Here is a 23,733-nt window from a genome sequence, read left to right on the forward strand (position 1 = left end):
ATAATCTTTTCCCAAACTCAGTGTTGACAGATGACGTCACTTCGTGTCTTTGTGTTTTTTTTTAAAGCGTGTGAATGTGCATGACTGTGAGCCTTGCGGTGGTTGAACAAGCGCGGAAAGTGCTACATACCTACCTACAACTCTTTTACTCAGTCAAGCGCAACCAGTTCAACGTCTCCGAGGGAGTTGATATTGCTTGTGCATGCACTCAGATTCATAAGGACTGTAATTGGATAGACACATTTTAAACAGAAGAAAACAGAGTGGTTTACCTTGGGGATAGAGAAGTGCGGTTGTTTTTATTGGAGAGGATGAAACAATCTAAAAGTGCATCCGAATTCATTGACTTGAGCTTTCTGTCTGCCGAGGAAGAGGCAGCCATCCGTCAAGTGCTTCTGAGAGATGAGGATTTAAAACGACTCGAGAATGGACGGGTCAGGTAATTTACACAGCAAGACATTTCATGAGGAACTGTATTATAAGTATGCATGCTTAAGTATGCTTATACACTACAAGTAAAAAACGTGGACACATTTGACTGAATTTGTTTCTCATGATCTTAAATCTGAAGTCTTAAATGCTTAAAATTTGTTTGGTTGACATATAAATTGCACTTGAATTTCATTATAGAAACAAATATTTTAAATACTTAAAAAAAAATAAAAAAAAATCTACTTAAAATGTAACCACACTGGTAAGAAAGCATCCCAGGTGGCACATCATGAAGTTGGTTGAAAGAATGCCCTGAGCATGCAGAGCTGTAATCTTTAAAATGTAAGCTAGTTTATGATTTTTGATAGTTACATAATTCATACTTCTATTTGTGTTATTTCATAGTGACTTTACTAGTATTCCAAAGTGTGAAAAATAGTAATAAAAAAGAATAAGCAGTGGTGTCTAAATGTTTAACTGGTATAGTAGGCTTGTAAACCTCAACTGAGTCAAAATATGTGCAAAACTAATCCAGTTGCTTCTTAAATATTGTAATAGGATATTTAGCATGGAGTAACACTGTCCAGGGGTTTGGGAATGATTTGAAAAATAGGAAAAACACAGAAATACAAGTAAAGGGACAAATGTAGATATTTCTATATGTTGATTGCTGTGCTCCTTGCCAAAGTTTTGCAAAGCATTAACCATACATTCTGTCTGTAGTATCAGAAACAGAACCCTGCCTGTGCTTGTTATATCACACCAGGAAACTGAGGCAGTCAGTCCCTGACCTGCAGCAGCTAAAGACTTTGACAGGCGAGTGGTTTGAAGAGCTCAGGGTCAAGCGATACGGGCAGGAGACAGATGTCACAGCAGTGGTGAAGTCCTCTATGAGATGGAAGAAAACAGCAGGTGTGTGGCAATGGCAATGCATGCTCTCCTTGTGGAGAACATGCTGTAAAGAAAAAAATTATCTTTCAGTACACACATCACACCCCTAAAATCATTTCAAACTTGACTCACTCTAAGATTTCCATGTAGAGTCGACATAATGTGCTCTTACGTTGCCCTTGGCTAACTATAAAACTCTAGTTTACCGTTAAGCGAATATGGACTACATTGCCTCTGCGTTTTAGTTGTAATCAGTCCAATATTTTTGAGGAACTTGTGTGCACCTGTGTGTAATGTATTTGCTCTCTCTATTTAAACCTAGCCCATAAACCCAACCCTTTCCTGAAAGATATTCTAGAGGAGAACAAAGAACGTGAAAAGGAGAAACGCAGCACACCTGCAAAGTAAAGGCCTTTTTTATAGCCACTGCCATCCAAATATACATTGCATAAATAGTAGGGTTTTCAATATATATATTTCTCTTAGTAACACATTAAACAAGGATAGACAATGCATGCTTTAAATTCATTTGTTATGCCTGAATGTGCACGCATTAATATTAGGCTATATGTTTTATTTTTTCCATTGTAGTCCCTCGGCTGACCCTAGATTAATTCACCCAGCCCTTGATAAAGAGGTTTGTCACACTTTATTTGTCTATGATTATTTGGGGATTTATTTCCTATTTCCTCTGCAGAACAGCAAATTTAATTTATTACTTCTTACAGACTTATCGTCAATATACTGATGAGGACTTTACAAAAGATGGTGAGTTTGAATCACTTGGTTGTCAGAATCACATTTCTGGAGATATTTACAATTGAATGCGGTTTGGGAGGATTACATTGAGCAGAATTAACGTCTTGGTTACGTACGTAACCTCAATTCCCTGAGACGAAGGGAACGAGACATTGCGTTTTCTAACGCATAACGGCAATATTCTAATATTGGCTATAATGTTTGAGCCACGGCCTTTTAGGTGCGAAGCTGTCCGCTATAAAAGCAGGCGAGCAAACACCATTCCTCAGAATTTTCTGACGGAAGGACAAGGAGCGCATAGCTCGCACCTCAAAAGAACTCTTGAGTGGGCATTTTGCAAGTGCGTGATTCAAATGTCTCAGATCTAGGATTGGCCGAAGCCCGCCGTCTTTCTTTGGGACAAGAAAATAACAGCAGTAAAACCCTTTTTGGGTTTGACAAATTGGAACAACCTCTATCGCGCTTTTCGCGAGGAGGTTGTGTATTTCGGCTTGTAACACTGGCGCGTCTTCGGACGAAACCACGGAAGACAGAACGGCGTTGAAACGGGGTGGGCGACGTACAAATTGGATCTTGGATCAGGATTTTGACAGAACGTTATGAACTTCAGGGAAGAATGGGGCAGATCTATGAGATGCGGTCGCTTGACAGCATCCGGACTGCAGGGACCATTCAACAAGGCGAGATTGTGTAGGTTCCTCTGGAGGAGACCACTCGATATCGAGCTCTTCGACCACCCTTGAAAGGACACGAAACATCTCCTTGTCAGTGGCGTGTACACCCTTCTCACCCTCGCTGGGGGAAGTGGTGGTAGCATCATCCACTGACCACTCGCCTGATGCAGCGAGAGACATGACATTGTCATCATCCCCAGCTTCAAAACCACGGAACGTGACGGGCTCACGGGGCGTGTGCCGGCACGAGGTCCACCTCAAATTCATCCTGCTCGCCTTCGCGTCCCCGCCGTACCTCCTCGTGTGATCCCTTAGGTGTCCCTGAGAATGAGGCCGATTCGCGAGCGAAGCCTCTTGAGACTCATGCCCTTGCAGTGAGGGCAGTCTGTCTCCATGAGAACTGACTCTGCGTGGGTGCGGCTCAGACAGTGAAAGGAGTTCTCATGCTGATCTGACGGCAGGAATTGCCTCTCGCTCAAGGAACACTTACAGAACGACATCTTAAAAAAACGCAAACACGGAAGCGACTCGTTTATTTATATATATATATATACATACACACAATATAACAATATACAATGCTTATAAGGATACACAACTCCCACCAAAGCGCTGCGGGGAATCAGGATGTTGAAGCAGCCCGTTCACCAGCAAAGCTTCAAGCAGAGAGGCGGAGTGATGTTCACCAGGGCACTGCAGGGGAGCGGAGAGTCTTCTTGTTGCTGACACGTATAGTCAATGGTGTAGCAGTAGAAGGCTTCTAGATGAGAGATGAATCGCTGTCTTGAAGGAAGAAAATTCTGAGGAATGTTGTTTGCGCGTCTGCTTTTATAGCGGACAGTTTCGCGCCTAAAAGTGCGGGGCTCAAACACCATAGCCAATATTAGAATATTGCCATTATTGTACAGAGGTTTCAACTAGGTCGTGTGGAAGGACACTCCCCATATGTGTTAGCAAACGCAATGTCAAGTGTACTGAGTTGTAAGGGAACGTATTTTTATTTGTACGAATTTACTTTGGTAAAGTTTTGGTCATACTTTTCAGTACAAATTGTCTCCAATGTGTTTACAGAGACATTATCTTTTCCAAGTGTGGCTGGTAAAGGCTCATCAGAAAAACAAAGATCAGCAAATTATGGCAAACCTTCCCTCAATGACACTGACCCTAGAAACAGTTCAACAGAAACCCGACCCAAAGAGTTATCTGGTGACAAAACAACATTTGCTTCGCCAAGTACAGTTCAAGTGCAACTTGAGACTAAAACTGAAAGAGGTACCACAAAACAAGCAACAAATTCAGAGCGAAGGAGAAAGGTTTCACTCCCTCCTGCATTGCGAAAAGACCAGTCATTTGAAGAGAACTGGGTGAAGATCTCCCTAGAACCAAACACAATAAAACCGTCACAGATTGAAAGCAGTAGCGTTGGACCTAAACTGAGAGAGGTAAATGCACATGTTGAGATCACAGAAACTTTGGAGAAGCAGGACTTATCAGGTCATTTTGATATAAATATGGAGTCTCCATCTTTAAAGTTAATGGATCAAACAGAATTTCAAATTGTATCTAAGAAAAGTCCTCAAGCTGAGCCTACACACTTGAACCAAGATGGTTCCTTAGAAATTTCATCAACTGAGTTGCAGAATCTATCACTGGCTTCCTTTGTTGAGTCCAGTGATGGACCAGAACTTTCTAAAGACACAGATTATGAAGGTGTAGAAGAAGTTAGTGAGTCAGCCAATGATTTCCAAGACTGTACAGCCAAAAATCAGCAAAGCTCAATTAATTTTATGTTTAGAGAGCTTGAAACTAAAAAACCGAGTCTCTCAAACTCTACTAATGACCATGATAAGGGAAATGTGGTCTCCGGAGATTTTCTAAATTACGAGACAAGTTTAGACAGGAAGGGATGTGAGGAAAAAAATGTAAGCAATGCCATACTTGCCGAGACTAATACAAGTCAAGTTAAGCACATAGCTGGTGAGGAACAATTCAATAAGCATTCCTCTGTTGAAGTAGCATCCCAAATGGGGTCATTAACATGGGAGAATGAAACAGAATCTCACACATTTCCCTTTGAAACTCTGCAGGGAAAAGATAATTCAAATTATTTCAAAGATGACCAATCATTTGAGATTGGAAAGAAAACAACATCCAAAACCCAAGATGATCTTTTGTTACAGAATAAAAGGACAGCTGATGCAAGTAGGGTTAAAGATTTCGAAATGACATCACCACACAGGATGCCAGAACCATGTGTCAGTGGTAAAACTGTGCAAAGGGATCTTGATGCCCATGATGATAAAGAAAAAATTTACATCAAGCCATCAAATGATCTGAACTCACCAAAAGACACCCACACTGAAAGCCAAGCTTTAGCAGAACTAAGCATAGACCATCTTTCTGTCACAAATGAGGGGAATGTAATGCACAGTGGCGATGCTGGATTGCATGTTGACTCTAAACATCATGATAAAGCAGATGTTGAACAAACTCAGCCAGCTACAGGGTTAAGTTATCAACCAACAAGTGAAGATGATGTTGCTGGTCTGGTCACTCTACTAGAACTGGGGCAAGGTTCTTTAGAAATTAAAGATGAGGAGGAAAATGCTGAAACAGACCAGAGGAATGAGTCAGATATTCTACTAAGTGTTCTTGCAAGAGCTCAAAAGTCAAGGCCACCTGTCTTAAGGAGGATCACAACACTGGAGCCAAAGCCGGGGGCTGGAGATGATATGGTTCCCACAATAGTCATTATGCCATCTGAATCTCCGAACTCAAAAGAAATGGAAGGTAAACGGTTATGCTATCTAGTACAAGAGGCTCCTAGTTCCTTACAGCTTATTTTGTAATACCTTTTTTATGCAGTTTTACCACATTGCAGAGTATCTGATTTCTCATATAATCTGTGCCCTAAGGTGCTGATATTTGAGAAGTAATGCTCTACTTGCCTAGACACACCCAGTATTATGTGTATGTCCTATGTTGACTAAAGCTCAGACTTGGCCTGTAAGCTTTCTTACTGTAGACTTGATTGGTGGGTTTGGTTGAATGATTTTGAATGCTATTTATTTTCTTAGGTAATCAGCATACAACGTCTGTTGTGGATGCTTCAGTTGAGGGTTCCACAACTCCCTCCTACACTGCAGATGCTTGGGAGGTGAGCTGCCATTCATCCCACATTATAATAAAATTCATACTGTTGCAGCACTTGAAATATCATTTCATTATTATCTACTTTGGAGTTGTTTGTTTCTAATGTTTTCAATGTCCAGGATGAAGGCGTTGATTCCGATGATGATACATCACTATCCAGCTATGGGTCAGATCTCTCCAACAGAAAAGGCTATTCTGCTAGTGTATTGTCACTTACTGATGTGAGCTGGATGTTTTTAAACTTTCTACTTCTATTCTTAGTTAGTAGTTGGTGCTTTTTCCACCATCTGGCCGAACCGTTCAAGTAGCATTTCCACTTGAACATGATTTGGTAAGGTGTGATTACAGACTGTTCTCAGTCTGGATTTCTCAGTATGGTGAGCTAACCGTACTCGGGTCTGGAGAACCGTGCTGGTAGAATGCCTGGAGTGATGTGGCGAGGTGTGTTCAGTGGTCAGTTGCCCAGTCTGTCCATTCTAATTCTGATATTGCAGCACCACGGTTAAGGAATATACCGTAACCGTGTACTTTGATGCTTTTCCACCATTGGGACGAATGTTTCGCATTGTAAAACAGTGTTGTTCTATATCAATCCGGGCTTGTTGGCATGGTTACCCACTAAAGAACTTATTATTGGTAGTGCCGCTCCAAACTCACAGCATTAGTTCAGCCAGAAGTTGACATATCGGACATGTTTTGAAAGGGCTATGAGCCACAGTGTTCAAATGCTTTACACTTCAGGGAAATCAATCCACGAATGGCTTACTTAGTCATATCTGAATATTAAACTGGGATTCCTAGGAGCAAGTATTTTAACATCGAAAAAATTACACGTATTAGGGCTGTGCTCCTGGATGCAAATAATTTCCTGATCCCATATTTCCTTCTCTCTCCCACTCTTTACTGTCATCTTTCACTGACCTTTCCAATTAAAAAGCATAAAAAGTCCAAAAATAACAATTAAGGAAACAGTTCACCCAAAAATGATAATTCTGTCATTATTTACCTCCCCTTATGTTGTTCCAAGCCCATGCGATTTACTTTCTTCTGCAGAACACAAAATATTATACTTTAAAGAATGTCGCAACCGCTGATTTTCATACAATAACAGTCTGCAATAGTGACTCAGCACCCAAAAATGTCATAAAAGTAGTCCATGCGACATCATATTCCAAGTCTTCTGAAGGCATATAGTACAGTCACTTTGCATGATGAACAGACCCAAATTTAAGATGTAAAAAAAGAGATTGTCTTCATGAGATTAGTCCCTGTTCCTTTTTTCTTTCTTCAAGCGCACCGGCAGTTTGCTGAGTGTGTACAGTGATGCAGGAGACTTTGGAGATGTTGAGGTGCAGGGTTCTGTGGAGTTTGCAATGATGTTCAGCCCTGTTGGAGAGCTCATCATAATGATTGAACAGTGTCAAGATCTGGCTATTGCCAATACCCGTAAACAACGCACTGATCCGTGAGTTCTGAACCTAAGATGATAAAGTGAATCTATAGTAATTACAATGAAGTTTTTATATAGGCCTAAACTATTTTCTGAAATTGCACAACATTGTGACCAAACATCATTCACATCAATGGCTGACTCTCTCTTTTTTAATTAATTTCAACATGATTAATATAAATTTCAACCCTCTTTGACAGTTATGTGAAGACTTACCTCTATCCAGACAAGTCTCGCCACAGCAAAAGGAAAACGTCCATCAAGAAACGCACTGTGAACCCAGTTTATGTTGAATCTCTGAGGGTATGTTTCTCCGTGACACTAAAAGAGCAAAGGGATTGTACATGTATCTCTCTCTATTCATTGAATAATTGGAAATCATTTTATCTTAAATCTCCCATTAGTACAAAGTGAAGCGTGAAGAGCTGCCGGAAAAGACCCTGAATCTGTCTGTGTGGCACAATGACTCCAGAGGCAGAAATGTCTTCCTGGGACAGTTGGAAATCAGTCTGAAGTCCTGGGACTGGGGACATGAGGCCCTTTCCTGGTACAGCCTACAGCCCAAGGTACACAGAATGTTCTGTATTTGATTAGGAAAGGTGAATAAAATGCACACAATTGATATAAAAATTTAATTTTGGTCTGGAATCTAGAACCTAGGTTCCTCTAGAGCCTTAGGCCAGCTTCTAATTAAAGGATGACAAACAATTAACTAGTTGACAATAAATCTTCTAGAGTTTATTTAAGTTCAATGAATTTGATGGATATTGAATTAAATTCTTCTTCAAAATAATTTTTTATTCTCAGTTGACTTTAATAAAAGATAACTGACCCCAGCTCTAAAGCTACACATCTATCTATGTCAAATCTAAAGCTCTGGTCCAAAACCTAGTGAGCCAACTAGCAAGACCGCATTTTAAGGCATCATAGGCAGACATTTGTTCACTCTTTGGCTGCATAGCATCCTTTGGGGATAAGGCATAATGCCCAGAATGCACTGCTATGAAAGATGGTGCACAGAGTTAAGAGAAATATTGATTATAGAAATATTTATATTGTATTCAACACTGAAAAGTCGATTAAAAATAAATCAAAAATCAGTCATTTATTTGGTTCCTAAGTTAAGCTCCTATGTAGGAAGTAGACTGCTGGCAGTTAACTAGGTTTTGGAACAGAGCTTATATGTTCTCTCATATTAAATGATGCCTCAGTGTAAGAGATTACATAACGGATATAACGTAATTTAACAGTTTTCACTTTCGATCACAGACTGCAGAAAATCAAGAATCGCACGAGACTCATGGATCATTATCAGTTTCGCTGAAATATGTCCCTCCAGAGTCCACCGGTACAATTCAACTATTAGTGTTGTCTTTGTTTATTTCATAATGTGCATCTCAATTTAAAAGGACAGTTCATTCAAAAATGAAAATGACTCACCCTCATGTTTTACCAACCAGTATAACTTTCTGTCTTCCATGAAACTTGTCATTCTGCCTAACATTTCCTTTTCTGTTCCATTGAAGAAAGTAATACAGGTTTGTAACAACATGAGGGTGAGTAAGTGATGTCAGAATTTTCATTATTATTTGAACAATCCCTTTAATAATATTGCTCATGGCAAATAAGCTTTGTTTGCTTTAGAACATGTTGTTTAATTTCAGGTGGGTCGAAGAACAGTACTGGGGAGATTCATGTCTGGCTGCGGGAGGCAAAAGAATTACGTCGCCTGAAGCCTCAGGGAGTTGATTCTTTTGTTAAGTGGTAAGGGTGTGCCAGTCCTCTCTGTTTCAGACCTGATCTTTCAAAGCAGCTGAAGCCATTATTCCAACTCACTCTCTCTCACGCTTTCTCTTTGTCACGTTTGAAGAATTATTTTTTAAATGTGTTTTTTCTTTTGTCTGTCATCTGTCAATATGACATGAGAAGAATGGAATAACCTAGATGACTCATTTCATCATATTATATTTGCCGCCACAAGTAAATACTGACTAACTTCTTCCTAATGTTTTCAGTCCTCAAACTCGTTAAACACACGGTTAAACCAAAAGCTGTAATACAGTGGATAGTTTTCACTTTTGTATTGCAGGTCTGTAGTTTTTAAACAGATGCAGTATCATTTGTTTGTTGACAATACATTTTGTTTATATTTCCACAATTAATTATTATAATTTATTTTTTTTATCCAGGTCATATTTCACCCCAAATTAATATTTAGCATTTAGCCCTATTTTTAGTAAATGTTTGGTAAAATTATTTTTGTGACAGTACAAATTCCCAAATTCTCATTACCATTTACTTTTTTTGTGTGTAATTCTTCTTATTTTACTATTTTTACATTTAGATTTACATTAAACCAATACTGGTTTTTTTTTTTTTTTTACTGTACATTGAATACAGCACAAAAACACTTTACAATTTAAATATTATATACAGTGTGTGTGTGTATATATATATATATCACACACACACTCCCGTGAGAATCCCAGGAGGAGGGCTGGTTTGAGTATTTCTGTAACTTCTGATCTCCTGGGATTTTCACACACAACACTCCGAATGGTGCCAAAAACAAAAAACATCCAGTGAGCGGCAGTTCTGTGGATTGAAATGGAGAATGGCCAGACTGGTTCGAACTGACAAAGTCTACGGTAACTCAGATAACCGCTTTGTACAATTGTGGTGGGAAGAATAGCATAGGTAGGCAGGTATATACTGTATATATATATATATATATATACAGTACTATGCAAAAGCATTTGTCTTATGATGGTTATTTATATCTTCAGCTTTAGTGTGTCAATAGGAAATATAAATGTTAGATTCCCAAACATTACTTTTGCAAACAGAAAAGATTAGAATAGAAGAACAAGACGCTCTGCAAGAGATGAGATGGCCCTCACAGAGCCCCCCACTGAATATTGAGTCAGTCTGAGATTACATAAAGAGACAGAAGCAATTGAGACAGCCTGAATAGATAGAAGAACTGTGGCGAATACTCCAAGAAGCTTGGAACATCCTATCTGCCAACAACCAAGAAAAATTGTGTCCAGGTGTAAGTAGGAGAATTGGTGCTGTTTTGAAGGCAAATGTGGTCAGACTTAATAGTGATTAGCTTTTTTATGTTTACTGGACTTTGTGTGGTTAATTGATTAATGAAAACTATTTATGTCATTATTGTTTTAAGAAATCCTCACTTTGAAAGTTTTTCACAAGTGCCTAAAACTTTTGCACAGTACTGTGTGTGTGTGTATGTGTGTGTGTATATATATATATATATATATATATATATATATATATATATATATATATATATATATATATATATATATATATACACTATATTGCCAAAAGTATTCGCTCATCTGCCTTTAGACGCATATGAACTTAAGTGACATCCCATTCTTAATCCATAGGGTTTAATATGACGTCGGCCCACCCTTTACTGCTATAACAGCTTCAACTCTTCTGGGAAGGCTTTCCACAAGGTTTAGGAGTGTGTTTATGGGACTTTTTGACCATTCTTCCAGAAGCGCATTTGTGAGGTCAGACACTGATGTTGGACGAGAAGGCCTGGCTCGCAGTCTTCGCTCTAATTCATCCCAAAGGTGCTCTATCGGGTTGAGGTCAGGACTCTGTGCAGGCCAGTCAAGTTCTTCCACACCAAACTCGCTCATCCATGTCTTTATGGACCTTGCTTTGTGCACTGGTCCGCAGTCATGTTGGAACAGGAAGGGGTCATCCCCAAACTGTTCCCACAAAGTTGGGAGCATGGAATTGTCCAAAATCTCTTGGTATGCTGAAGCATTCAGAGTTCCTTTCACTGGAACTAAGGGGCCAAGCCCAGCTCCTGAAAAACAACCCCACACCATAATCCCCCCTCCACCAAACTTCACAGTTGGCACAATGCAGTCAGACAAGTACCGTTCTCCTGGCAACCGCCAAACCCAGACTCGTCCATCAGATTGCCAGATGGAGAAGCGTGATTTGTCACTCCAGAGAACGCGTCTCCACTGCTCTAGAGTCCAGTGGCGGCGTGCTTTACACCACTGCATCCGACGCTTTGCATTGCACTTGGTGATGTATGGCTTGGATGCAGCTGCTCGGCCATGGAAACCCATTCCATGAAGCTCTCTACGCACTGTTCTTGAGCTAATCTGAAGGCCACATGAACTTTGGAGGTCTGTAGCGATTGACTCTGCAGAAAGTTGGCGACCTCTGCGCACTATGCACCTCAGCATACTCTTGTCATTTTACGTGGCCTACCACTTCGTGGCTGAGTTGCTGTCATTCCCAATTGCTTCCACTTTGTTATAATACCACTGACAGTTGACTGTGGGATATTTAGTAGCGAGGAAATTTCACGACTGGGCTTGTTGCACAGGTGGCATCCTATCACAGTACCACGCTGGAATTCACTGAGCTCCTGAGAGCGGCCCATTCTTTCACAAATGTTTGTAGAAGCAGTCTGCATGCCTAGGTGCTTCATTTTATACACCTGTGGCCATGGAAGTGATTGGAACACCTGAATTCAGTTATTTGGATGGGTGAGCGAATACTTTTGGCAATATAGTGTATATACACACACAGTATACATTGCATTATAATGAGAATTCAAGGGTGCTTATTTGTCATGAAATTATTGTCACAATGCAAAACATTTTTATGGGCCTGAAAGTAGGCTTCATTTTCTTTAACCAAAACAGGGCTTCTTATTTCTTTCTTTAGATTTTCTGGTGAAACGTGGATCCGGACATGTTCTTTTCGTGAAATTCATCCATTTTTTTTGTTTTTTGTTTGTTTCTTAGCTACATACTACCAGATACCAGGAAGAAAAGCCGCCAGAAGACTCGTGTGGTAAAGAAGACCCAGGACCCAGTATATAACCATGCCATGGTGTATGATGGATTCAAAGCAGGCGAAGTCAGTGAGGCCTGTTGCGAACTAACCGTGTGGGATCATAATACTCTCTCCAATCAGTTTCTCGGAGGTCTGCGCCTCAGCCTTGGAACAGGTAACTAAACCTTTTCCATCATTATACAAATAGCAAATCTATATTTAGAATCCAGATTCTAAAAAAAGGAAGCCAGATTAGTTCTTTGCAGCCGTTTCATGAAATATTGTCTCTATTTACTTGCAGGGCAGAGCTATGGCAAGAAAGTAGATTGGATGGATTCGATAAATGAGGAAGTTGAAATATGGAAAAGAATGTTGGCCAGTCCAAACAGCTGGGTTGAGGCAGAGCTTCCCCTGAGGGCCTCCATGACCTCGAGGAAATAAACCTCCTGAAGTTCATTTGCGCTCTTGAATGTTTGGTTTTTGAAGAGAAAAACAGTTGTTGGTTGCCTAAACAAAACCAAGCCTTGTCAATTGCGAAATCAATTTCTTCATTTTAGTCTTTCTCCTAACAAAAAAGAATGTTGGCTGCTGCAGATAAACATATATACAGTAAATAAATAAAATATGCTGGGAATTTTGTCTGGGCATTTATGATTATGATTTATACAGAGTGTTTTAGAATGAAGTTGTCAATCAATGTCTGAATGCTTAATTATGTTTTGATCTTGATATACTATATGTAAGTACAGATGTAATTGATTCCTTACCGGATTCAAAAATGTGAAAGGAAAATACATTTTGAAAATGTATTTACTTTCATGATTGATTGAATTTAAAAATAGATGGGATGCACTGAAAAGATACCCAGAAAGAATTCAATAAAATAGCAAAATAAATAACATTCTTCTAAATTGTATTATAGCCTTTTATTCTCTACTTATTGTACACTTCTTCAATGCTGAAAATATATTTTAAAACAATGAAACTAAAAAATCTTAAACCAACCTAAAGTGGTTTGCTGGTGGGTCATTCTATGGGATTTGGTCATATTTCAACTTGGAATTATTATATTAATTTTTATTATTACATTTGATTAAATGTCTAAATACTCCACAACATTGGGCACATATTAATCCTCCAAAAAATCATATTTTTCCATCTAAGGCATTAGAGCCCTTTTATTATTATTATTATTATTATTATTATTATTTATTTTTTCTGATTTCTACACCCTTTATTCTCAACCCCATCATGAACAAAATGGAATTGGTTTGAAGATGATTCTACACAATTCTGGTTATAAAATAAACATCTACCTTCTGCTTATGTGTCCTCATACCACTTTAGTGACTACTAATATAACATTTATCAAAGTTTTCTCATTTTTATGTGAAGCTACAAATAGGCTAATTGTGTATCTGTGGTTTTTCTAAAAAAGAAAATAAAAAAAAATAAAGATATTTAACAAAACCTCCAAAAAAATTTGTGCTAGCCCTTAACTTTTCAGGCTGTGCTCAGCAAACCATACATACATTTTTAATTGTGTTTCCATTTTATTATCAGAAATTGTCTCTTGTCTTCTCAACCCTGTCACAACTCTCCCACCATTTTAACACCATGTTGCATCCAAGTAAATATATAGAGTTTGTACTGTATAATTTATAGACTATTCTACAGGTTTACAGTAATAAATGTGGCAGGGTTTTTTTTTTTTTTTGCTCAAAACTGTCACTGTGTAGGACAGAAGACCACATAGCATGCATGATAGTATATATACACACAAACACACACACATATAAATGAATTAAAATATAATTATGAGAAGTACTGATTTAATATCTTAATTTCATGTGACGGGGTTGAGTTGTTAAAATTGACGATACCCACCTGACTATACTTTAAAATGTGAATACAAATTATGATATTACTTACCCGTTTCTGCATCACGCTACTGAAGAAAGCTAAATGATGACTCTTCTGGTTAATAATGTCACATAAGGGCGGAATCAACATTTTTATTGGCAAAAAATGGTTGGTGTGACGGGGTTGAGTTCAGACTGAGGGACAAAACTTTATAGCCTATTTTTATATACAGTATATAGTGCTGTGAAACGTTTTTGCCCCTTCCTGATTTCTTCTATTTTTGTGTATTTTTCATACTAAATTGTTTTAGATCTTCAAACGAGATGTAACATAAAACAAAGGCAACCTGAGTAAACACAAAATACAGTTTTCAATTTTTTTTATTGAAGCAAAAAAGATATCCAACACCTATATCACCCATGTAAAAAACTAACTGCCCCTTTAAACTTAATAGTTGGTTGTGCCACCGTTAGCAGCAACAACTGCAACAAAACGCTTCCAATAACTGGAGATCAGTCTTTCACAACGCTGTGGTGGAATTTTGGCCCACTCTTCTCTGCAAAACTGTTTTAGTTCAGCCACATTGGAGGGTTTTTGAGCATGAACTGCTTGTTTAAGGTCCTACCACAGCATCTCAATCGGGTTCAAGTCAGGACTTTGACTAGGCCATTCCAAAACATTAATTTAGCTTCTTTTGAGCCATTCAGAGGTGGACTTACTCCTATGCTTTGGATCATTATCATGCTGCATAATCTAGTTGCGATTGAGCTTCAACTCACAGACTGATGACCGGACGTTCTCCTTTAGAATTTTCTGTTAGAAAGCAGAATTCATGTTTCCCTCAATTATTGCAAGTCACCCTGAAGCAGCAAAGCATCCCCACACCATCACACTACCACCACCATGCTTGACCGTAGGTATGATGTTCTTTTTGTGGAATTCTGTGTTTGATTTACGCCAGATGTAACTGGACCCCTGTCTTCCAAACAGTTCCAAATTCGACACATCAGTCCACAGAACATTCTCCAAAAAGGTTTGAGGATCATCAAGGTGTGTTTTGGCAAAATTTAGACGAGCCTTACGAGTTCTTCTGGGTTAGCAATGCTTTTCGCCTCGCCACTCTTCCGTGGCTGGCATTTTTGGCCAGTGTCTTTCTGATAGTGGAGTCACGAACAGTGACCTTTATTGATGCAAGAGAGGCCTGCAGTCCCTTGGATGTTTATTTGTGACTTCCTGGATGAGTTGTCGCTGTGCTCTTGGAGGAATTTTGGAAGGTCGGCCACTTCTGGGAAGATTCACTACTGTGCCAAGTTTTCTCCATTTGGAGATAATGGCTCTCACTGTGGTTCTTTGGAGTCCCAGAGCCTTTGAAATAGCTTTGTAACCCTTCCCAGACTGATGTATCTCAATCACCTTTTTCCTCATCATTTCTGGAATTTCTTTCGACCTTGGCATAGTGTGCTACTGAGTGAGACCTTTTAGCCAACTTCATGCTGCTGAAAAAGTTCTATTTAGGTGGTGATTTGATTGAACAGGGCTGGCAGTAATCAGACTTGGCTGTGTTTAGTCCAGCTGAACACCATTATGAATGCAGTTTCATAGATTTGGGGATTTAGTAACTAAGGGGCAAATACTTTTGCACTCAGGCCCAGTTATTATTGGATAACTTTTTTTGTTTCAATAAATAACATTATCATTTAAAAACAGTATATTGTGTTTACTCAGATTGTTTTATGTCAGAATTCGTTAGAATTTTTGAAACAATTTAGTATGAGATATACACAAAAACAGAAGAAATCAGGATGGGGGCAAATACGTTTTCACAGCACTGTATATAAAAATCCTGCAATTTGTTTTGGGTAAAATACCTTTATCAGCAAAGGAACACAAATAAATGTTTACATTAATGACAAAAAATTATAGACAGTGTGCATATTTTATTAATTATTTTCAAGATACTAATTTAGTGGAGTACCTCAACGACATGACAGAATGCTTGGTATATGAGAAAAGGAGACATTAATTTATGGTAAAGATTATTTTAATGCAATAATTCTTCTAATTCATTATAATGGACGCATCAACATCTTTTAACATTTCATTTTAGCGAACCACTACTTTAAAAGGTCTGGGAGACCTTTTAATATTATAAAATATTAGCAACCGAATCCCAAGAATGACAATCATCTGGCCACCAAGCTGGTTTCCACTGGACAGGCTGACCTAAATTTAAAGTAATAGTTTACCCAAAAATAAAAGTTCTTTCATCATTTACCCTCATGCCATCCCAGATGCGTAGGACTTTCTTTCTTCTGCAGAACACAAATGAAGATTTTTAGAAGATCTCAGCTTTGTAGATCCATACAATGGAAGTGAAAAGTGGCCAGAACTTTGAATCTTAAAAAGTCACTTAAAGGCAGCATAAAAGTAATCCATAAGACTCCAGTGGTTAAATCCATATCTTCTGAAGCCCTATGATAGGTGTGGGTTAGAAACAGATCAATATTTAAGTCCCTTTTTACTGTCAATCTCCAATTTCACTTTCACTCCCACATTCTTCTTCTTTTGTTGTTGTTGTTGTTTTTTTCTATTCGCATTATTAATGCATATTGCCACCTACTGATCAGGGCTGGTCAAAGGTGGATATTTGCAGTAAAAAAGGACCTAAATATTGATCTGTTTCTGACCCACACATATCATATTGCTTCAGAAGGTATGGATTTAACCAATGGAGTCTCATGCATAACTTTTAAGCTGACTTTATGTTATTTTTGAAGATTCAAAGTTGTGGTTACCCTTCACTTGCTTTGTGAGGAACTGAAGAAATGGGATACACTGTATTCTTCTAAAAATCTTAATGTTCCACAGAAGAAAAAGGTCATACACATCTGGGATGGCATGACAGTAAATGACGAGAGAACTTTAATATTTGGGTGATCTGTTCCTTTAAAGGAATATTCTGGGTTCAAAACAAGTTAAGCTCAGTCAACAGCATTTGTGGCATAATGCTGATTACCACAAAAAATTATTTTGACTGGTCCCTCCTTTTCTTAAAAAAAAAGGAGCAAAAATCAAGGATACAGTGTGGCACATACAATGGAAGTGAATGTGGCCAATTTTTGGAGGGTTTAAAGGCAGAAATGTGAAGCTTATAATTTTATAAAAACACTTGCATTAATACTTTGTTAAAACTTAAAGACTTACTTAAAGACTTACTTAAGTTTACTTAAGTCTTTTAAATCTTAATTTTTACAGTCTTTTAGGGTTATAGGGTTTGTTGACATTACATCGTCATGGAAACAAAGTTGTAAAATTGGCTATAACTTAACACAGAAAAGGTTAGTAAGTGATTTTATCACACTAAAATATTTTTTATATTTTAATTTTTAATATTTTATGACTTGTGGCTATACTTTTGAAAATTTTGAGTATTTTAATGTTACAAAATTAGCCCCCATTCTCTTCCATTTTAAGTGCCTCACTTTAACACAGATTTTTGCTTTTTTTAAAGAAAAGGAGGGATGAGTCGAAATATATTTTTGTGGTAATCAACATTATGCCACAGATGCTGTCCATTGAGCTTAACTTGTATTGAACCCGGAATATTCCTTTAATTTGAAGGGTTTTGTCATTTGCCAGCTGGACAGCATGGGAGACCTGCTAGACTGGCTTAAACCATCCAAGACCATCAAACCACCAGTTTAAGCTGTTTTGTTTGTCAGCAGGTTAGATTAAAAATGGATTTAATAATAATAATAATAATAATAATAATAATAATAATAATAATAATAATAATAAAATAAATAAATAAAAAATCTGATGTGTTGTTTAAACTTGTTTTTCAATGTTAGAAATTATTTAGCCATCTTCTGACTAGCAAAATCACGAACAGAGACGAACTGAATGTTTTAGCTAGTTTTATTCGTTCTAACAGCAGACTACCTTCATTTTCTATCGCGAAATTTTTATGGATATTTTTTTATTTTTTAATTATTATTATTTTGTTTTGTTCTGCTGAGCTACTTCTACGCCAGATGGCGGTATTTCCACTTTTCCTACAGCCCCGTTATTCCAAGACATTTCCTCCCAAAAAATGTAACGGAGATAAAGAACCACTGGAAGTCCTAAAGTTTGAGTCAGCTGACTCATCAAACTTTCCCCCCTTTTACTTCAGTCACTCCGACGGATGGATGAAGGCACATTCGCTGTGGAAAACGTTCTTTTTTAACACGGAATCTGCTTATTTTTGCAGTATTTTTAATTGAAATGTTTTACAGACAGTTACTGTAACTGACAAGGCGCTTGGCATTTATAAGTAGATTCCAGGTAAGACATCTAAATCCCACAGTTTGATTTTTGTCCGAATTAGGATATATATATATATATATATATATATATATATATATATATATATATATATATATATATATATATATATATACAGGGACTGAATAGTCAACATGGATTAGAGAGATGTTTAAACTTCTCAAAGTTTCCTTTCTATTATAAAAACTGTAAAAAAAATTTAATATAATGCTAATGTTTCTAGCCTTGTTCCTAAAGCTTCTTGTCATCATTTACTCTTCCAAACTGTATGACTTTATTTCTTTTGTGGAATAAAAAAGGAGATGTTAGGCAGAATGTTAGGGACTGACATTGTATGGAAAAAAAAAGCTTCAAAGAAAGCGAACGGTGACTTAGTCTGACATTCTGCTTAAATAGTAGCTCTTTTTGTCAAGCTTAAAGGGATAGTTCACCCAGAAATTAAAATTCTCTCATCATATACTCACCTTCATGCCATCCCATATGTGCATGACTTTCTTTCTTCTGTTAAACACAAACAAAGATTTGTAGAAGAATATCTTGAATCTGTAGGACCATGCAATGCAACTCCAAATCTTTGAAGCTCCAAAAAGCACATAAAGGCAGAATAAAAGTAATCCATATGACTCCAGTGGTTTAATCCATGTCTTCTGAAGTGATCCAATTCACCCAGTTTTGGGTGAGAACAGAACAAAATGGCAATCATGATTTAAAGCTCGATTACACTTCCTAGCACCTTCTATCCCTCTGTGCATGCGCCAAGCACTAGAAAGTGTAATCAAGCTTGAAATCATGATGGTGCCTTGAGACTGCAATGGCAAGACGTACAGTGAAAAAGGAGTTATATTTTAGTCCGCTCTCACCCAAAATTGATTGGATCACTTCAGAAGACATGGATTAAACCACTGGTCGTTTGACTTACTTTTATGCTGCCTTTTTAGCTTTATGGAGCTGCAAAGTTTTGGTCACCATTCACTTGCATTGAATAGACCTAAAAATTTTCGTTTATGCTCAGGAGAAGAAAGAAAGTCATACATCTGGGATGGCATGAGGGTGAGTAAATGATGAGAGAATTTTCTTTTTTTTTTTCATTTTTCATTTTTGGGTAAACTATCCCTTTAAATGCTTATAATTTTAGCATTGTTCCTGATTTATATGACATTGCTGTATTTCTGAAGTTCCAACTTTTTTGGGGTTAAATCTCTTGTAAAAAGCCTGACCTTTTGTTCAGAGCAGAGTTTTGCTATTTTTTGTGTGTGGCAGTAATAGGGACAGAAAAGACCTCTCGGATGTGTTAAGATTTAACACCATAGATCCTCTGTGTTTATAATACTCAATGAGTTTACTCTCTGTGTCCACTTGAAGGTTGGTCCTCTGTTGCTTGATACGGAACATCTTTCATCATGGCTGACTGGAGCGCACTGGGGAAACTTCTTGACAAGGTCCAGGCATACTCCACAGCGGGAGGCAAAGTCTGGCTCTTTGTCCTTTTCATCTTTCGGATCCTGGTGTTGGGGACAGCGGTGGAGTCGGCATGGGGAGACGAGCAGTCAGCGTTCAAATGTAACACGCAGCAGCCTGGCTGTGACAACGTGTGCTACGACAAGTCGTTCCCCATCTCCCATGTGCGCTTCTGGGTTCTCCAGATCATATTTGTGTCCATGCCGACCCTCCTGTACCTCAGCCATGTTATGTTCCTCATACACAAGGAGGAGAAGTTGAACAAGAAAGAGGAGAAACTTAGAGACATCCAGAGCAAAGGTGGAGATGTTGATGTTCTTCTACAGAAGATCGAAATTAGGAAGTTCAAGTATGGATTGGAAGATCATGGGAAGATCAAGATGAGAGGCGGGATATTTTATACATATATAGTGAGCATCTTGTTGAAATCTGTATTTGAAGTTGGTTTCCTGTTGATACAGTGGCATCTTTATGGATTCAAGCTGTCTGCTGTTTATACGTGTCAAAGATTCCCTTGTCCCCATAAAGTGGACTGCTTCCTGTCTCGTCCTACAGAGAAGACCGTTTTTATCATCTTCATGCTGGTTGTGTCACTGGTTTCTATAGCGCTCAATGTCTTTGAGTTTTTTTATGTGATTTTCAAGAGAATGAAAGACCAAATCAGGGAGTCTGAGAAAAACTTTGACAGCGTTTGTAATATCAAGCCTTGTCCAAAAAACCTGTCCAGCTACGGCTATTACAACGACTGTTCGGCCCCTGTCCCTAATCTCGGGTACAATCTAGATACAGGCAATAAGTCCAACTCTTCTGACAATTACGACAAGCAAGCCAATGAGCAGAACTGGACTAATTATAGCACAGAACAGAACCAGCTGGGTCAGAGGAACTATTGCCACACGCAGCGCTTTCCATATTCTGAGAAAGTGACTCTGGGGAAAGATCTGCTGCTGCTCAAGGAGCTTGAACCTCGACCCAGTAGTCGAGCGAGCAGTCGGGCTAGGCCTGATGATCTCGACATCTAGCGGAGACCTCAATAAAAGGCCTTTTAGACAGTCTTTAGATCTCTGTTTCAAGTGGTGAATGTTTAAAAGACTGTGAAGAGGACACAGTTCTGTCACCGACATCCAAAGTATGATGTTTCAGGATGTATATTTATTTTTTGATAATTTATTGTGTTAGTATTTGCCATTGTAGCTCATGGCAAACAGTTTTTTTTTTTTTAAGGAAACAGTATTTATGATTGTGAAAATACTACAGTTTCAGTTTCACAATTTCACTTGGTTTTATATGGGTGAATCTAACAAAACCTGTCAAGAACACGCCCTGGTCGTATTTCATGCCAAACTCAAAATAAGAATATATTATATTTTGATTAAAGAAAATTAAGTCTGTTTTATGCCCATTTAGATTTTGTGCATTGTAACAGTATTTTCATGACAATTATTATACATTAATTAACTGTCATGTAGTAAATAATGTAATAAATAATTATGTATTTATTACTGTAATAAATCACGATGTCTTATTTATATTGTAAAGTATTTTTTCATCATGGTATTGTTTGCTGTACTGCCTTTAATTTCTGCTAAATTATATAAACAATGTTTTAAAGCATTGTTTTACTGTAATACGGTATAAAATTACTCAGTAATCAGAATCATCATTGAGATTGAGAATAATATATAAATATATATATATATATATATATATATATATATATATATATATATATATAGATAGATAGATAGATAGATATAGATATAAAACCCTCAAAAATAAAACATCTGAACTTATGGTAATAAGAATCTAAGAAAATATGCTTTTGACAATAATGTCAATAATTTTTTTGGACAATTGTTCTAATGCATTTCTTTGTATTTTTACAGCATTTTGTATAACAGTTTTTTTTTACTGTAATACAGTATAAAATAATATTAATGTGAATTTTGTATATATAGACATAATGTAATCCCTCAAAATTACAACATCTGGAAAAATTATGAAAATGAGAATTTGGAAAAAATTTGTGTAATTATCATGAAAATAATATCAATTATTTTTATGTCAATTGTTTTACTGATTATTATTTTTATTTATTTTTTGACAGCATTTTTGTTTAAATGTTTTTTTACAGTAATACATTATAAAATAACAATAATGGAAATTATATATTTTATAATTAAATATATAATTAAATAATATACTGCAGTTCTTTGAACACACTTCTGTGTTCTTCAGCAATATCATAAAACATAATGTCAGTATTACAAAGTTTTATCATGATTTTTACTTTCTTATGCTCAACTGTTATAGAATAAATGCAAATCCCCTCATCTGCACCAAAATTTGTGTTTTTCAGCACAAGTAAATCTACAGTATCTAATTCAACCTTTCTGGAATAAATTAAGATCATTCATTCTATTCCAGAAGGATCTTAACTCTGAATTTTTTTTTCCATTCTTCATTTTCCGACAGCGTTTTTCCATTACGGGAAGTCAGCCAGCACATATAAATGGAGCACAGTTTTCTGGAATCTTCTGAGTAACTGTACAGTCTTCTGCTCTGTTGCATTTGCCCTGTGCCAATAAAGATCAAAATCAAGCCATCTGATTGCTCATCACTGTGTTGACATAAATGTTGGTTAACATAAGCAGTTCACATAATTCACAAGTAGCAAACTGACTCCTCCTGAATGACCAAAGAAAACCTTAAAAGAGTGAAATTAAAATGAGTTAATGAGATTCAACTTTTTCCTCTGTTCTCAGAGTTTCCTATTTACCCAAAGGGCTAAATGAAAACACATGCTTTCACTCAGGTTTGCCAGCCAGATGTGGCTCAACAAAAAGGCAAAAAGGTGGTTGGATTGCATACTTTTGCTTTACACTGAAATAATTTAAAGTTTTAGTGAAATCTGGTGTATGTGCATCAAGGACATAGTGCAGTCATGTAGCACAAAAGGAATTAAAGCAAAGGCTTGCTGTTTACTATTGCGTATGAAAATATTCCCCGCCATCAAAAGCCGATTGCAGGGATTAAAATACCTTAAAAGGTAAAATTGTTGGCATTTTATAAGTTCATCATTAGGGTGATGAAATATGACCTTTCACCAAGATTATAACAACTACAAATGAAATGTGCCTCTTGTAAACCCAAATGTTTTCATTCATGAAATGAGACTTTGAAGAACATTAAATAACTCAGTAAAACATCAGCTTAGTTTTATAGCCTGGATGAAACCACAATAACAAATGACCATCATGATTACATTATGATGTCTCAGATGTGAAGTGTGTTTCAAAATTGTTTAACTCAGTTCTAGTATTTCTACATTGTTCGTTGCCCAATAGAACCTGATAATTACTGGATGTCACTGTCATCAATAATTTTGGATCATAGACAATTTCAAAGACTGTTCGTTGTGGTGATGTCAAGTGACGTCATTGTTCCATGAACATTTCCTGCTTGACACTTCTATTAAAATGAATGGGAGAAATTAGAATGCCCAACGGCAGCCAACGGTCAACCCGCCTTACAGGTGAAATTGCCAATCACCTTTTAGATACAGAAATTGCCTGTCAATCAACTTGAGAACACGTATGCACATTAGCTATATGCATTTTTAGCGTAATATGTGGTAAAGAAACACCATTTATTATACCAGTTGTGACAGAATGACACGCCCTTCCCATGGATCATTGTCGCCCCGTCTCACATTATTCTAATGAAGAGCCTCATCACCTCTGCCTTTAAACACTGAGCGCGCCTCTCCTCGGGAGACTGGTCTCTACCTGTGGGGTCTTTACAGGTCCAGGAACAGAGTAGATTCGTCGCCAGACCCGCACCCTGGAAACCCAGCTTCAGTTGGAGCACGCGTCGTGGCCAACGGGCCAG

General features: G+C 37.5%; 2 protein-coding genes across 2 annotated transcripts; both read left to right on the top strand.

The window, feature by feature from the left end:
* The first annotated feature begins 81 nt into the window (after positions 1 to 81).
* Positions 82 to 13,665, top strand: LOC127411186 (synaptotagmin-like protein 2). Its single transcript, XM_051646578.1, has 15 exons — positions 82 to 439; positions 1,199 to 1,344; positions 1,646 to 1,727; positions 1,915 to 1,960; positions 2,052 to 2,091; positions 3,828 to 5,546; positions 5,834 to 5,913; positions 6,029 to 6,130; positions 7,202 to 7,374; positions 7,560 to 7,662; positions 7,764 to 7,925; positions 8,629 to 8,707; positions 9,024 to 9,123; positions 12,165 to 12,370; positions 12,497 to 13,665. Exons 1-15 carry the CDS (start codon positions 312 to 314, stop codon positions 12,634 to 12,636), a joined length of 3,306 nt encoding a protein of 1,101 aa, XP_051502538.1. The 5' UTR covers positions 82 to 311; the 3' UTR covers positions 12,637 to 13,665.
* Positions 13,666 to 18,239: 4,574 nt separating this feature from the next.
* On the top strand, positions 18,240 to 21,399 carry gja1a (gap junction protein alpha 1a). The gene is made up of 2 exons (XM_051646594.1): positions 18,240 to 18,384; positions 19,747 to 21,399. The coding sequence occupies exon 2, from the start codon at positions 19,785 to 19,787 to the stop codon at positions 20,862 to 20,864; it is 1,080 nt and encodes a 359-aa protein (XP_051502554.1). The 5' UTR covers positions 18,240 to 18,384; positions 19,747 to 19,784; the 3' UTR covers positions 20,865 to 21,399.
* The last annotated feature ends 2,334 nt before the right edge of the window (positions 21,400 to 23,733 follow it).

The sequence above is a fragment of the Myxocyprinus asiaticus genome, chromosome 20, assembly GCF_019703515.2.
Source record: "Myxocyprinus asiaticus isolate MX2 ecotype Aquarium Trade chromosome 20, UBuf_Myxa_2, whole genome shotgun sequence".
Lineage (NCBI taxonomy): Eukaryota > Metazoa > Chordata > Actinopteri > Cypriniformes > Catostomidae > Myxocyprinus > Myxocyprinus asiaticus.

Bases quoted from the DNA above. Each gene is read 5' to 3' on its own strand.
- LOC127411186 (XM_051646578.1), top strand. From the start codon at position 312: ATGAAACAATCTAAAAGTGCATCCGAATTCATTGACTTGAGCTTTCTG. The intron at 6,131-7,201 runs GTGAGCTGGATG...TCTTTCTTCAAG, and splicing joins GTGTATTGTCACTTACTGAT to CGCACCGGCAGTTTGCTGAG. The intron at 7,663-7,763 runs GTATGTTTCTCC...ATCTCCCATTAG, and splicing joins TTTATGTTGAATCTCTGAGG to TACAAAGTGAAGCGTGAAGA.
- gja1a (XM_051646594.1), top strand. From the start codon at position 19,785: ATGGCTGACTGGAGCGCACTGGGGAAACTTCTTGACAAGGTCCAGGCA.